This window comes from Castor canadensis, chromosome 1 (genome assembly GCF_047511655.1).
Source record: "Castor canadensis chromosome 1, mCasCan1.hap1v2, whole genome shotgun sequence".
Lineage (NCBI taxonomy): Eukaryota > Metazoa > Chordata > Mammalia > Rodentia > Castoridae > Castor > Castor canadensis.
Window position 1 is genome coordinate 183687261 of NC_133386.1, and position 17099 is coordinate 183704359.

Here is a 17099-nt window from a genome sequence, read left to right on the forward strand (position 1 = left end):
GCACATGATAAAAGCGAGAGCACGCAAGGGAAGGGTGAGGATAGGTTAGACACATAAAAAATTAGCCAGCATTTGTTGCCCTTAACGCAGAGAAACTAAAGCAGATACCTTAAAAGCAACTGAGGCCAATAGGAAAAGGGGATCAGGAACTAGAGAAAAGGTTAGATCAAAAAGAATTAACCTAGAAGGCAACACACTCGTACAGGAAATTAATGTGAGTCAACTCCCTGTATAGCTATCCTTATCTCAACCAGGAACACTTGTTCCTTCCTATTATTGCCTATACTCTCTCTTCAACAAAATTAGAGATAAGGGCAAAATAGTTTCTGCTGGTTATTGAGAGGGTGAGGGGGAACGGGAGGGTGTGGAGTAGGTGGTAAGGGAGGGGTTGGGGGCAGGGGGGAGAAATGACCCAAGCCTTGTATGCACATATGAATAATAAAACAATTAAAAAAAAAGAATATTTTGGCAAATGTTCTTAGGTTAAACATCACTTCATTGCTTTCTTCCTTCTCTCTCTCTTTCTGCCCATAGTGATTTTACACACTTATTGGTGTAATATGAAATTTCAATATATATGTTTCAATATATAAATGTATTAGATATGCATCACCAGATCAGAATAAGTGGCATATGTCAACCTCAGAGATTCCTCATTTCTCTGTGTTGGAAATCTTTGAAATCCACTTCACTATCTACTATGAAATATTCATTAAATTTTTGTCATCCATAGTTACCTTATAGCTATTCTGCTGTAGAATGTTAGGGGTTACTCTTATTTACCTGCAACCTTATACAGTGAATATTTTGATAAATGTTTCTAAAAATTTTTTTAATTTTATTTTATTGTTTTTACATTTATTTATAGGTGTATACATTATTTGGGCCACCTGCCCTGCCCTGCCTCTGCTTCCTGACAAAACCTGTTCCATTCTGTTTTTCTCCAATTTTGTTGGAGATAAAACAAAAGAGATAATAAAAAAAACAGTGTTTTGCTAGTTTGGAACAAAAATAGTTATACAGAGAGATTCTTAGAATTGTTTCCATGTACATGTGTATTAAAACCCACATTGGTTCATGTCTACTAGAACTCTTCATTACTTCCTGTTCCCATTTCCATAGTGGCTTCTGCCATTTGAAGATTACTATATTTGTTCCTATATATAATGAGCACATCAACCACATTCAAGTTTTAGGTTTCCTTCCCTTTCCCTATTCTTCCCGTGTGTGTTTTCCTGAGTGTGTGACCCATGTCCAATAATATTACTGCATTTGTTTTGGGTCTATTATCCACATATGAATCCATTTACTTGCGAATGATAAGATTTCATTCTTCTTTGTGGCTGAGTAAAATTCCATTGTGTATAAATACCACATTTTCTTAATCTATTTGTCAGTAGTGGGACATCTTGGCTATTTCCATAACTTGGCTATTGTGAATAGTGCTGCGGTAAACCTGGGTGTGCAGTTGCCTTTGTAATAATCTGAGCTGTATTCCTTCAGATATATCCCTAGGAGTGGTATTGCAGGACCATATGGCAGATCTACATTTAGTTTTTTAAAGAAGCCTCCATACTGTTTTCCAAAGTGGTTGTACTAGCTTACATTCCCACCAGCAGTGTTTGAAGATTCCTTTTTCCTTGCCAACATTTGTTGTTGGTGGTGTTCTTGATGGTAGCAATTCCAACAGGTGTGAGGTGGAATCTTAGTGTGGTTTTGATTTGCATTTCCTTTATGGCCAGGGATGGTGAGCATTTTTTTCATGTGCTTTTTGGCCATTTGGACTTCTTCCTTTGAAAATGTTCTGTTTAGTTCAATTTCCCACTTCTTTATTGGCTCATTGATTTTTGGGGAGTTTGGTTTTTTGAGCTCCCTGTATATTCTTGTTATCAGTCCCTTGTCTGATGTATACCTAGCAAAGATTTTCTCCCATTCTGTGGGTGGTCTTGACAAATGTTTTGTAGATTAACTTCTCCTTTCTTCCTCTGTGATTACATCCTTTGTTTTCCCTTTTGCCTCATTCTTCTCTTCCTTGCCCTTTCTTTGATAACAACTTATATTTCATTAAAAGAAACCCACCAGAGGAATTGTTTGGAATATTTTTTGATGAGGATATCAATCTGATTTTCTCTTCCAGTGATGATGGAGTATTTTTGAATTTTTCTGTTCTCTGATTAGTTCTTTTTATAATGTATTAGTGTTTATTAAATCATACAAAGGGTTTGATTGTGGTGTTTCCATACATGTACATAGTGTACTTTGATCGAAGTAACTTTTTCTTATCCCTCTTCCTACCTCAACCATTTTTTAAACTGTTAGCTTATTACATTTTGACAGGGGTTTGTTGTGACATTTACATAAGTGCTTACAAAACATCTTAATTAGATCCACCCCCTCCATCATTCTTTTTATCCCCTTTTCCCCCTTCTTAGACCAATTTCAGCAGCGTACATTTCTTTATTTTCATAAAGGAATACGAAATATTTCCATTTTATTCACCCTCTTTCACCCTTTCCTTATGCTTCCCCCCTCCCACATGTACTTTCTCCCAAATAGGACCTGTTTTATCTTCCTGTTCTTCATTTATTAAAAACAAACATTTTCTTCAGTTTGTGATAGCTATACTGGGGGTTTTGTTTAGACATATCCATATATACATGTATTATACTCTGAATTTGTTCATCCCCTCCAGTGTTTTCACCCTATATTTAAAAGCAGTTTTTAATGGGTTTCATAATGCTTTTTGCTACAAAGACATAATGTACTTTGCTGTAGTATCATAGAGCACTAGGAAATTCCCTGAACAATTGCAGTTCTTTTTACTTACTGGCACAAAAGTTTGTCTTTGGGCCCCTCTTACAGTGTCCAACATTTATAAACAGAAGTAATATAAACATGACAGAGATTCTATCTATCACTGTGTTATGAAAAAGAAATCTGTTTTAGCCTTATCCAGAGTTAAAAGTTAGAGAAAGAAAATTCTGAGTCTGGATTTTGTTTGACATGATGATCTTCATTTTCCTGTGAATGAACAGTTATGTTCTTTATATCTAAATAAGTAATACTCCATTGTGTGTGTACATATTTTTTTAAAAAACATTTAAAATTAGTATTATAAGTCATGTAGTTTTAATTTTAGTTTTTTAATTGTACAAAGCAAAGTGCCTAATTGTGTTTTCTATATGTGCATGTAATGTGTGTTGATCATATTAACCTCCTCCATTACTCTTTCTTATCCTTCCTCTCCCATTAGAAAACAATTTTTAGTGTGTTTCTTTCTGAAATTTTCATACATGCATAAAATGTACTTTGCTCATATTCACTACCACATCACACTTTCTTTTCTTCTTCCTCCTCTCCTTTTTGATCCCCCCAAATCCCTTTTTACATTCATGTCCTTTCTTAAGATCTACATACGAGAGGACATGTGATATTTGTTTTTCTGAGTCTGGCTTATTTTGCTTAACATGATAATGGATAACATCCATTTTCCTGATTTTAGAGGAAATTATTTCAGTTTTTAACATTGACATTTGAGTCAATGTTAGCTATAGGCTAGCCTTTATTATGACATAAATGGCATAATTTCATTTTTCTTATTGTTGACTAATACTCTATTATGTATATGTACCACATTAAAATTTTTGTTTATTGGTTGATGGGCACCTACACTGATTTCATAACTTGGATATTCTGAATAGTTGTATTATAAACATTTGTGTGCAGGTATCTCTACATTGTATACTGGCTTACATTCATAGGGATATACCCAGAAAAGGCATAGCTGGATTATATGGTAACTCTAACTTTAGTTTTTCTAAAAAACCCCATTTTACTAGCATACATTATTTGTACTAGGGGTTCACTGTGACAGTTCCACCTGTGATCTTGCTTACATTCATCCTTTCCATCATCCCCGGACACCTCCTCCCTCATTGCTCTATTTTATATTTTTGGTGGTACTGGGGTTGAACTCAGGGCCTAATGCTTGCTAGGCAGGTGCTCTACCACTTGAGCTACTCAGCCAGCCCTACTCCCCCATTCTTAAAAAATTCTAACAGGTTTCATCATTCTATGTTCATACAAATATATAAAGTACATCAACCATATTCCCCCTTCTCACCTTCTCAGTTCACCTTCCTCATTTTAAGTTTTTTTTTGAGGAAACCCCATACTGATTTATGTAAATTATTGGCTGCACTAATTTGCATTCCTACCAACCGTGTACAAGGTTCATTTTCCCTGCATCCTTGCTAGCATTTATTGTTTGTTTCCTGAATGATATCCATTCTCTCTGGGGTGAGACTGAAGAATATTGATGTAGTTCTGGTTGCCATTTCCTTGCAGCTAAGATTGTTGAGCATTTCTTCATGAATTTATTGGCCATTTGTACTTTTTTTGAAATCTGTCTGTTTTTTTCATTTGCCCATTTATTAATTGGATTTTTTTCTTTTGGTATTTTGGTGTCATGATCATCTTGCTTTATTTTTTCATTGATTTTGAAGAATAACTTTGCTAGAAATAGTGATTGGGTTAGTAGTTATTTTCTTTCAGATTTAGTTTTACTGGGCTAGAGTTGTGGCTCAAGTGAAGAGCACCTACCTAGCAAGTGCAGTGCCTTGAATTCAGAGCCCAGTCCTGTCCCCACCCCTGCTCCCCACCAAAATGCTGCTCTCCTGGCTTTAGAGTTTCTGCTGAAAGGTCTGTGGTAATTTTGATAAGTTTGCCTTTGTACATAATTTGGCATATTTCTCTTGCAGCTTCTCATATCCTATGCTTTTTTTTTTATTCATATGTGTATACAATGTTTGGGTCATAGCCTATGCTTTTAGTCTTGGCATTTTAACTAATGTGGCATGGTGGAGAGGTCTTTTTATGCTCATGTGTATTTGGGGTTGTAAATGCCTCCTGTACTTGATACTTGATGTCCACATCTTTCCCAAGATTTGGGAAATTTTCTGCTGTAATTTCTTTTTTTTTTTTTTTTTCCATAGAGCAAAGTTTAATGGCAGGCCCAAACTGCCAGGCTGGCCAGGGGAAAGATGGCGCTGCCCAGAGTCTGGGCGAGCAGTGGCTTTTATAGAAGGGGAGGGTAAAGAAGTTAGTACAGGTGCAGTAGTCTCTGGTAGGGGTGGGGCTGTCTAAGAGCACGGGAATTTGTTTAAGGGCAGGGCTGCCATTTTGGCTGATTCACAAAATGGCGACATTATTGTTCTGTCATTCCCCCATTTTTTCTTTAATAATGATGAGGGTAGGGGCTGAGGATCAGGAATTGGGGCGAAGCATTGATCTCTTTAACTGCTTCTTGCTGGCGGAGGGTGTTGTATGGGGCAGGATCCTCAGGCTCCTGTGGTGTCCTGGATGGGGCCTTCACAGTAGTTTTCAGGGCGGTTTTGGAGAGGTTGGTATCCCTGGAAGTACAACTGGTTAAATTTTTGATTAGCAATAACAGAAATGCAGTATGATACAAGGGAGGAAGCTTAAGAATAGGAGAGCAAGAACATAGGCATCAGGATGGGCATTGACCAGGAGAATCACTGTGACATGTTCTTCCCTAGACAATTTCAAGAGTCCTCCAACTACAGAGAGAGAAATGGGTGGCCATACATTATCTAAGACCCAAATAGGAATATTACGAGGAGCATAAAAAGGTGTCTGTTCAGGGACTACATACCTAGGAATCTAAATTCTGCAAAATCCTATAACTGCCAGGAAAACTGTAAGCTGCCTTATGGTATGGGGGTTGGGAAATGGAAGATTGGGTTAATGCATTTATGTCTCAGGGAGTGAGTCTGTCCCTTTAAGGCCACACCTAGGTAGGTGACCTGTGGGAGGCAGGGGCTATCAGGATTTAAATGTAACACTCTTGGATAAAGAGAGCTTTAGCTCATTATTTTATATAAATTGACACTTTGAATCTTTTAAATGTTTGTACCATATTTAGATAAAGTATAACATAACAGTTACAAGGTGGTCATTTAAGACACATAAGCAAATATATAAATGAACTCTGATTTAGTAGTACTTAAAAGCTTGACAAGATCAGCAGAAAACACAAATAATTTCTTTGATAAAATCTTTCTCTGTAATGGTTTTTTGTAGATGTTACTCAGAGCAGAACAATATTAAGATAACCTTGTTATTTTATAGACATAGAGGATTGGATTTTAGTTTGACATGACCCTAAAAATCGTTTAGGCAACTCTTAGATTACATTCAACTTTAACTTTATCACACACTGAAGTTTCTTATTGTGCACTTTTAAAACTTACTTAGATCTTTATATAACATACTTTGATGGCTTGTTTTTATCCCTCCTATTGGAAACAATCTTTAGGATAAACCCTTTTTTACAAAATCCTTTCTCATCCAAAAGCCATTCCTTTTCTCTTTAACTTCCCCAAAAATACATTTATTACCTATCTATATCCTTTCCAGTTGTTTACTTTGTAACTTGTATTTTAAGATTAACTTTTATAAGAATTTTTAATTTATTATAGGGGCTGGAGCAACTAATTAGTAGCCCTTATTGTTTTTAGGAATAGGCATAAGGCCTCATGTCCCTCAGGTTTGAGGGGACATTGTTTTAGGTGTGGAAACTGTGAGGGATTTTTGAGTTTTATTTGAATAGGGAGGGCTGACCTGGCTCACCCTACACTCATCTCATCAGTCCACACTGTGGAATCTTCTTTGTCCTGAAGGAGGGGGCAGCAGAGATAGCTGCCTGGGGGGAGGAGAATTTGAGCTCTTAATTGAGATAGTAAATCCTGTCCCAGCAGGGACACTGGAGTTTTAGGTACTATGAGGAAAGAGTGACAGAAGAGGAGGTCTTCCCAAGAGCAGGCCAGAGGCCAGGTAAACTAGCGCTCTAGGGGCTTGCCAGATTTGCCCTGAATGATAACTTTTGTCATTGGACTGGGGACCAGGAGAAAAAGGTAAAACAGAGAAACAGGCTCCACTGTCTAGAAGGAAAATGACCTTTTGTTTTTCTGCCATTATGGCTCCTCAACATTGATGCCAAGAAGTGGAGTGTGGCCAGGAGGCTTGGACCCATCAATCCATAGGAGATGGCACCTCGCCTTCTATCTGGTGATGGGGGCCCTTAGACCTCCAGTGGTTACCCTTGGAGAGGGCAGGGTCCCAGTTGGGGGCGGGGCTGTCTCCCGGGCTGTCCCCCCTTAAGCTTTCTCTGCAGAAGTGCCCCTCCTGTCCACCACGGTAGCAAGTTCAGGATACAGGCCTCATTGAGAGCAGCAATGAGGCTGTAGTGTCTCTTATCTTTTTCTCTCCTGTTAGTAAGGTCCTGGACATACAGACATAGCCATAAATATAGACATGGCTAGCTGTATTACTTGGTTCAATGACTTTCCCTTCAGCCACAGTCTGAATTTTTTACGAATATCTGGGGCTGACTGTTAGAAATTTATCTTTGAGGAGAACCTCTCTCACCTGTGACTCTGAGTCCACTGTGGTATGCTTTCTGATAGGTTGTTGCTGTAAAGTAAAGTTGTTATTTTACATTGACACCTGACACTCTGGAGAGCAGGTCTCTGAACTGTTCTGGGCCTCAGTTTCCTCACTTGAAGAATGAGGGATCTGGTCTAGGTTAAACTACATTTTTCTACTATGAGATGGCTGAAGTGATATTAATGCCACTTATCTTCTTTACCATTTTTAAAATTTTTTTTGTAATGCTGGGGAATTGAACCCAGGGCTTTGCACATACTGGGCAGACATTCTCCCATTGAGCTACTTCCACAGGCCCAAATATTATTATTATTATTTTTTACTTTGGCTGTACTGGGCTTGAACTCAGGACTTTCTGCTTGTAAAGTGGCACTCTACTGCTTGAGCCATATAATCATTTCCAACCTGAGTGGCCTGGGCCAGAACCCATTGCTTTTCTAATGATATAAGAGTCTGGTCTAGTCACAGAGATAAAGGCTTGAATGTATTTGGGCATCAGTACAGCTGTTTAGATGTTTTTAAGTTTCCCTTAGATCTGATAACTGGAAGGGGACATAAGATTTGTCCTTTTCCTACCATTGCCTGTTGAAGAAGGAAGCACTCATTAAGAGGTTCTGAATATTGGAGTGACTTAGAAGGTAGAAATATAGGCCCCAAAAGTGACCACGTGGAGAGGGGTGATCTGGCCAAGAGATTCTTTATTGCTGGGTGGGAGAGGGAGAGAGCAGAGAGCCAAGAGAGAAAGGGAGAGAAATTTGTATAGGGGTCTGCTGTAATTTCAATTAACAGTTTTTTTAATGCCTCTAGTTTGTATCTCAGTTCCTTCTTCTACTGCATGGATTCTTAGGTTTGGTCTTTTGATCAGGTCCCAGAGTTCTTGAAGGTTTTGATCATTCTTATTTAGTTTTCTCTTTATTTGTGTCTGAGTGCAATATTTCCTCAATCTTACCTTCAACCCCTGATATTCTTTCTTCTGCTTGACCTATTCTACTAGTGATGCTTTCCATTTGATTTGAGTTTTTCATTTCTAACATTTCTGTTTGTTTTTTGGAATCTTAATTTCTTTGCTAAATTTCTCACCCCATGTTGCTGATTTTATTATCAAGGTCTTGAATTGATTTCCTTACTTTATTTACTTGAATCTTTTTTGAGGTCAGGTATCATTTTTTTCAGGTATCATTTTTAAAAGCAAAGTTTTAGATTCTTTAGTATGTCACCACTCTTAGCATCTTTGGATTCAGTATTCAGGACTCATGAACTTTTGGAGGAGTCATATTGCCTTGTGTTTTCATACTATTTGTGTGTCTGTGTTGCAATCTACACATTTGTTAGATTGGCTATTTTTTTCCTTACCACTCATAGGAGAGAAAGCAGACAGCAAAAACAAAATCAGCAATTCAAAAACAAAGCAAATATTTAAATGTAGTAAAGAAACAATTATAAACATTCAGTACTCCATCTCCTCCCATAAAGTTAGAAATAAAAAGAGCCTGGATATAGGATTATAAGGAATTTAAATCTTTTGAAATGTATAGGTATTCATAATTAAGTAAAAAGAAGAAGGGAGATGGGGAAAGTAAAAAAGAAGGAAGATATAAAAGTGGAGGCAAGTATATGATTTGAAATTATTAGAAATAATAGTGAAAGAAAACACACAAAAATGTGTGCAAAGACAAAACAGTCAAAAAACATTCAGAAAAGAAAGTATAAAACAATAACATCTGCAAAAAAGAAATGAGAAAATCAATTAAAAACCAGTTAATATTTCTTCCTTATAGATAAGGAGGGTGGATACCCCACAATCAATCCCACTGCAGTGTTCTTTAAGTTTGAACAAGTTAAAACACAAAGGGTTGTCTGGTTTGGGGATTTAGCTCAGTGACAGAGTGCCCACACACTTGCAAGGTCCCATTCTTAATCCTCAGCACAGTAAGTAGAAAATTCTGTTTGCAAGTTGGGGATGTTTTCCAGCTGGCTGGTGACTCCTCTTAACATCTTAGGTTGCTCCAGTCTCTCTCCTTACTCCATTTTTGGTGATTCCTATGTTGCTGAGGCTGTGCCAACTCCTAGCTTGCTCCCTACTTGACTGATGACAGGTTACACCTAAGGCTTACTGTGGTGCTGTAATGTGATGTGGTTCCAGCTTGTGCTTTGTACTCTAACTCAAATATCTCTGTGTCTGTGAATCTGAGTCCCAGTTTCCAACATGTTTCATTGGTCCACAGGGTTTTTAGTGTGGTCATTTGCTTGGCCAGTGGGGTTAGGAGTGGCTTTGGGGTCTGGATATAAAACTGCAGGGTCTTTTGTTCTCCCCGATTAGATCAGAACATTTGTCTTTAAGATCACTCCTGAGATAACTCCTGGTGAGTGAGCTGGGAAGTGCCAAGCACCTCTTCTTTATCTTCTGCTTGCTGCCCAGGATACAGATCTCCTGTTTAAAGTTTATTTTTAGTTTTGAAGTATTGGGGATTAAACCCAGGGCCTCACACACGCTCGGCAAGGGCTCTTCCACTAGAGCCATGCCCCTAGCCCTTTCATTTTGAATTTTGTTTTTGAGATCGGGTCTCACTAACTTTGCCTGAATGTGTCTCAAACTTGTGATCCTCTTGTCTCTGCCTACTAAGTAACTGGGAATGCAGGCGTGCATTAAAGTTTATTTATCTTTCAGAGTGCAGGGTATTCGAATCCAGCCTGTGTACTTGTGGGGTCTTCCAGGGAGGCTTTCCTTTTCTTTTTCTCCTGTAACTCCATGGGTGGGGGGTAGTGGGAAGGGTCTCTTTCCATTACTTGCTGTTTTGTTTAGCATTCTATGTTAGGGTCCTTCGTTTCTTTTATAAATCACAAGTTCAACATTTTTGGAATTCCCTTGGTTCTCTAACCGCTTCTTGTTTACTATCACCATCTCTTGCTTCTGCGTCCCAGCCTCTCCCTAGAGCAATGTACCTGTGGTTTTATTTCAGATTCATATGGAGGTGGGAAAGTTGTGTGTGTCTCTAAATCTGCCATTTTAGGAGTATGTTCTCTGTCTTAATTTAATCCACACTCATTGAAGGTAGTTATTAACAGGTTAGGTCTTACTGTAACTTATTTTATACTTTTGTATACATTTTGTAACTTATTTTATACTTTTAAAATAAGTTGTGGTTCCTTTCTTTTTTCCTCTGTCTTTTAAGTTTTTGTTTGTGTTTGTTAGTAGTGTGTTTTGATTCCTTGCTTATTATTTTTTCTTCTGTATTATGCATTTGTGCTTCATGGTTACCTTGAGACTTATGGAAAACATCTTTTGATTATAACAAACCATTTGAGATAATAGCAGCTTGACATGACAGTAAGGAAAAAAGAAAACACACTGAAGAAAAGTTTATACTTGTACTTCATTTCTCACCACATTTTGAAATTTTGTGTTAGTTTTGGATCACAAAATACCTGACACCAATAACTTCAAGGAGGAAAAGCTTATTTTGGGTCATGGTTTCAGAGGCTTCAGTCCATGGTCAGCTTGTGAGGCAGACCATCATAGTGTGCAGGGCACCATGTAGCAGAGCTGCTATATGGCAGTTGGCAAACAGTAAGAGAGAAGAGAAAAGGGGCCAGGAATATGATAAACCCTCCCAGAGCATGACCCCAGGGTCCTACTTCCTCTAACTGGACCCCACTTCCAATAATGCTATCAAATTGTGAATCTAGCAATGGATGAATCCACTGATGAGGTTAGAGCCCTCATGATCCAGTCACTTCCCAAAAGTCCATCACCTGGTACCCCAAGCCTTTCACACATGAGCCTTTTGGGGGATACTTCAGTACTGAAACCGTAACACTTTGGTATCTCATTTTATATTTTGCTATATTGAGTATTATTTATAGATAGCCTATGAAAGTAGTTATTATTTTTGGGTCTTGCTATGTAACCCAATCTGGACTCAAAGTCACATGCCACCTGCCTCCTGAATGCTAAGATTACAGGTGTGTACCACCATGTCAGGCATAGGTACTATTATTTTTGTTTCATTTTTAGCCTTTTTCCTTACGATATTAATGGTTTATTCACAATAGTTAAGCATTCTTAATTTGTATAACTACACTTACCAATGAGTTTTATACCTTCCTTTGTTTTCTTTTTCGTTATGAGTGTCTTGCAGTTTGAAGAACAACTTTCAGCATTTCTTGTAGGACAGGTTTGGTAAAGATACGTTCTCTCAGCTTTTGTCTGGCAAAGATCTGTTTGTGAAAGGTTGAAATAAATGAGAATACACATTTTATACATGTATTTGCTTAAAGAAACTTTGAAAGACACAAGGAAACCAAGAAAATTGAAAAGGAAAGAAGGAATGGGAAAACCAGAATGAAACAACTCATTCATGTAACTTAGTATGCTATTTTAAACCTTATGAATGTATTACCTTTGCAATGTTAAATTAAAAATTCAAATAATTTTTAATATGTACATAACTTATTGTATAATATAATTTAAACACTAGAGTAATGGAATAAATCAATAGAATAATAGATGAATTTTACCATGTAGATATGTAAAGCTTTTAAATGTGGGAAGCATTACTTTTTGGTGGTACTGGGGATTGAACGCAGTGCCTTGCTTTTGCTAGGCAGTTGCTCTATTACTTGAGACACATCCCCAGTCTTTTGTTTCTTTTCTTTTTCTTTTTAGTTTTGTATGCTTAATAACTTTTAATAATGAAACTTTAAAAGAGGAAACATGTAGACAACCCTCACTCAATTTAGGAGCCATTTAGGCAAGCAAATACTTATTAAGCAAAAAAGCAGCATTAAAAACTAAAAGCCCTTACATTTATAGAATGCATTTCAAGTCTGATGTGCATTTATTTGTATAAAGAAAACAAGCATTTTAACATAAAGGAAGCCACGTCCAAGTGCTTACCTTTTTTCTTCCAATATAATCTGCCTAGCCTTCATCTTACAACTGCGACCCCTCGCACTATAGTACTTCATCTATACTGTAGCAGTGTTAGGTCAATCCTGTGTCACATACCACGATCACTACTCATCACTCCCTCACAGGTTTCCATAGCCTTACACAGAGCATTACCATTATAACTGAGCTTGGGAATTTCAGGTGTCTAATGTTAACTATGAGTACACAATTCTGCTTTCTTTCACAGCTCACAATACATAACAAGTGTATATATAACCAACCATAAGTTGAGTATTGACTACTTAGACAAAAACATCAAATTTGTCCCCCCAACCATGAATGAAACAAGTCAGACACAAATTTGCTATCATACAAAGGCTGTGTTTACTCTGTGGTTCAGTCCTGAGAAACCATACCACTGAAATGTGCTAACTACAGAACAGTTGTGGTTGTTCCCAAGTCTGCCATTTTAGGAGTACGTTCTCTGTCTTAATTTAATCCACATTCATTCAAAGTAATTATTGACAGGTAAGACCATTCTATTTTTGTAACTCATAGTGGCTCTTTTTTTTTGTCTTCCAGTTTTTGTTTGTAATTAAATTGTTTATATTATAGTGTGTTTCGATTCTTTGCTTGTTAATTTTTGCTTGTCTATAATGGATTTTTTTTCCTTTGTGTTTACCTTGAGACTTTCAGAAAACATCTTTTGATCATAAGAAGGTATTTTGAAATAATAGAAACTTAACATGATTGTAAAGAAAAGAAAACACACTGACAAGAAAATGCTATACTTATACTTCATTCCTAAACACATTTTGAAATTTTATGTTAGTTTTACATCGCTGTGACACCAACAACTTCAAGGAGGAAAAGCTTATTTTGGGTCATGGTTTCAGTCCATGGTCAGCTTTTGAGGTGGATCATCATGGTGGGCAGCGCATGATGAAGCAGAGCTGCTACATGGCAGTTGGGAAACATTGAAAGAGACAGAGACAAGGGGACAGGGATAAGATAAATCCTTCCAAAGCATGACCCCAGGGTCCTACTTTTTCCAACTATCATATTTTATTATTATCATATAATAGTTGTACAGGAGATAAATCGTGATATTTAAATACGTTCTTACAATATATCTTAGGTTTATCCCCTCCATTGTTCTCCCTTTCCTTCTCAGAATAATTTCAACAGGTTTCATTCTATTTTTATATATGAATACAAAATACATCTACCACAGTCACCCTCATTCACCTTTTCCTTATGCCCTTCCCTCTCCCACTGGTACCCACCCCTGGAAAAGACCTATTTTACCCTCTTGTTCTTTGTTTTTTTGTTTTTGGTGGTACTAGGGTTTGAACTCTGAGCTTAATGCTTGTTAGGCAGGCTCTCTACTATTTGAGCCACTCTACCAACTCTTTTTTGTGTTAGGTATTTTCAACGTAGGGTCTTATGAACTACTTGCCTGGACTTGCTTCAAACTGTGATTCTCATGGAAGGAAGAAAGAAAGTATAATCTTTCCCTGCTATCACTTTCACTTCAAAAAATATGGCAAACCACAATGGATGAATGGATTAAGAAAATGTGATATATATACACAATGGAATTTTATTCAGCCATAAAGAATAATAGTGGAGAATAGCATGTTAAGTGAAGTAAGCCTGGTTCAAAAGTCAAAGATCACCTGTGTTCCCCATATATGGAAGCTAGACATAAGTTAAATGTACACATAAATACATATATGATTAGAGAGAGAGGTAGAACAAGATTATATTAGTGGATCTATCTATGGGATCTACAGGAGAGGGAAAGAAAATGTTCTAGAATGAAAAATACTGAAACATTCCATCTGTATATGGATATAATGTAATGCACTGTAAACTGCTGAATATTAGGGGAGCATGGTGATGGAGAAAGAGTAAGTAATGGGGGTTAATCTGATTAAAGCATGATGTATACATGTCTGAAATGCCAAGGCAAAACTCCCTTAGACTATTAATGTACACTTTTTTTTAAAAATGATGAGCTGGGCGCCGATGGTTCATGTCTATAATCCTAGCTACTTTCTTAGTTTTCATCCTTTTGAAGAGTGAAGGACAGTAATATTGCAGAATGTTGTTCAGCTTGGGCTTCCCTTGTGCTTTTTCATGATCAGATCAGGTTAAGTGTTGTTGGTAAGAACAACAGAATAATGATGTAAAATTTCATGTCTCCCCAGTGCATAATGTAGGGGGCTCACAGCATCATTTATCTCATTCTTGTCATGTCCACTTTAGGAAATTTTTATACAGGGCATATAAAGTTACATTTCCCTTCACAAGTAATAAATATTTATTACGGGATACTTTGAGGCAATAAAAATATTTTTCATCAAAAAGTAGTCATGGTGTTTGATTCTGTCAGGTGGACTTTTTTCAAGGCATATGACTCAATTTAACAGTGTACATCAAAGATCTTCACATCCTCAAAGAAAATTCACTGTTGTAAATGATTTTAAAAGGCAATCAGAAGTGTAGTTGAATATTTCAGTGTGTCTATTTACCACAGTGTTATTTATAAGAGTTAATTTAAAATGGCTAGCTATGTTATAGTACATCCAAAGAGAAAATATTTTATACATATTTAAAATGAAACTTTTGATGACAGAACCAGAGAGAATAAGAACTAAGAAATCTTGTGTCCCTTCAGTTTAGACTCAGTAACATTCTGAATGCAAGGGTCAAAACCCAGCCTTAGTCTCTATTCTTCACCAGTTTCATTGTCCTGATCCATAAAGTCTTCATGGCCTTCTTCACTTCAGCATTTCTCAGGGAGTAGATGACAGGGTTGAGGAGTGGAGTTATCATTGTGTAGAACACAGCCACCATCTTGTCAACGGACGTAGTGTTAGAAGGCCTCAGATAGATGAAGACACATGGTGCAAAGAATAACACAACAACAGTGACATGGGACCCACACGTGGAGAGGGCTTTGCGCTGCCCTTCAGAGCTCTGAGTTCTCAGATGGAACAAAATGACCACATAGGATGCTAGGAGAATCACAAAACTGATCACGGTCAGGGTTCCCCCATTGATAACAATCAGCAGACCAATGAGGAAGGTATCTGAGCAGGCAAGTTTAAGCAGAGGAAGTACATCACAGAAATAGTGGTTGATGACATTGGGGCCACAGAAGGGCAAGTGGAAAATGAGAAGGATTTGGGCAAGGGAATGCACAAAGCCTCCTGTCCATGCTGTTCCCAGGAGGACAGCACACACCTGCCGGTTCATGATGCTTGTGTAGTGCAGGGGCTTGCAGATGGCTACATAGCGGTCATAGGCCATCACTGTGAGCAGGAACATCTCAATGCCACCAAAGAAGTGGAAGAAGAAAACCTGTGTGATGCAACCCCACAGGGATATGGATTTCCTTTCAGCCAGCAGGTCTGAGATGAGTTTGGGAGCTGTAGTGGAGGAGTAGCAGATCTCCACAAAGGACAGGTAACTGAGGAAGAAGTACATGGGGGAACCAAGACTTCTGCTGATAATGACAATGAGAACAATGAGGAAATTCCCCAGTATAATTGCTGTGTACAAGAGCAGAAATATCACAAAGCAAATTTTCTGCAACTTCTGGTTGGGTGAAAGTCCTAGAAAAATGAACTCAGTCACATTATGTAAATTAGCCATGAGGTTACCACTAAGAGACAGCAATTTTGGTGGTGCGCTCTGAAAAGATACAAAACAAAGGTTTCTTCATCGAATAGGTACATTCAATAAAATTCTTTGCATATCTGAGATTCTTGTGAGCTAGATTGAAAGATGAGTAATGTGTAGAAGGAAGAACATGCCAAGAAGTCAGATAGCAAGTGCAAAACATTGTGTGTTGCTAGAGATAGGAGATTGTGTGTTCTCTAGACAGGAGAAGTGCAAGCATACAGCTGTAGAGAGAGACTAATAGCAGGTCATGAAAGCTGTTACAGATTTTGGGTTTTATCCTGAAGCCAATTGGGAATTATCAAGAGTTTTTGTCAATTGGAAAGTAAATCACTTTTTATGGAGCACATAGACCAGTGAAAACAGACCAGAGAGTGCTGACATTCTAAAAATTAAGTCCCCTTGTTCAAAATATGAGCTAGGCAGGATAGTGTGACTATTCCACATTAGAGTCCTTTCTGTTGCCTTTGAAAGGTTTTAATAGTCTTTCACCTGCAACTTTCCTTCATTGGTCTTCTCCTTGTTCCTTTTCTATCCTTGATTTGCAGTGTTTGGAACATTCCCACATCCCTTTCAGTGTTTTCAGAAGAGACATACCTGTACCATCCTTGACACTCATCACCACTAAGAGGACCACAAAGTTGATTATAGATAGGGTCTGTGATCTTATTTCTGTTTTCCTAATTCTTGCCTTGTATACTTGGTTATTTGATGACTATGTCCCTTTCTATCCAGCTCAGTTAATTTACAATTCTCCACTTTATTATCTCTCTAATTTCCTCCAGTCATATGCCCCCAGGGACAACAAAGCTCCAACATCCCTCTACAGTGCCCATTACTCATGCTCTGACTCATCCTTCCCAACAGCCCAGCCTTCTAACACTTCAGGGTATCACTCAGACTTCCCAGTGGCAAAGTTAAGACTATTCAAGTCCATGGTGGACTTTGCTCAAGACAGTTCAGGTGTGTTTATTAACCCAGCTTCTCATATAGTGAGAGTCTGAGGCACCTGCCTCAGAGACAGATGATTTCTACTCATACTATAAAGTTT

The 17099-nt window shown here is 37.7% G+C and overlaps 1 protein-coding gene across 1 annotated transcript; it reads right to left on the reverse strand.

The window, feature by feature from the left end:
• Window positions 1–15085: 15085 nt before the first annotated feature.
• LOC141412290 (olfactory receptor 4X2-like) lies at window positions 15086–16021 on the reverse strand. Its single transcript, XM_074044665.1, has one exon. It carries the CDS (start codon window positions 16019–16021, stop codon window positions 15086–15088), a length of 936 nt encoding a protein of 311 aa, XP_073900766.1.
• Window positions 16022–17099: the final 1078 nt, after the last annotated feature.

Excerpts from the sequence above, each read along its gene's own strand:
- LOC141412290 (XM_074044665.1), bottom strand. The coding sequence starts at position 16,021 with ATGGCTAATTTACATAATGTGACTGAGTTCATTTTTCTAGGACTTTCA.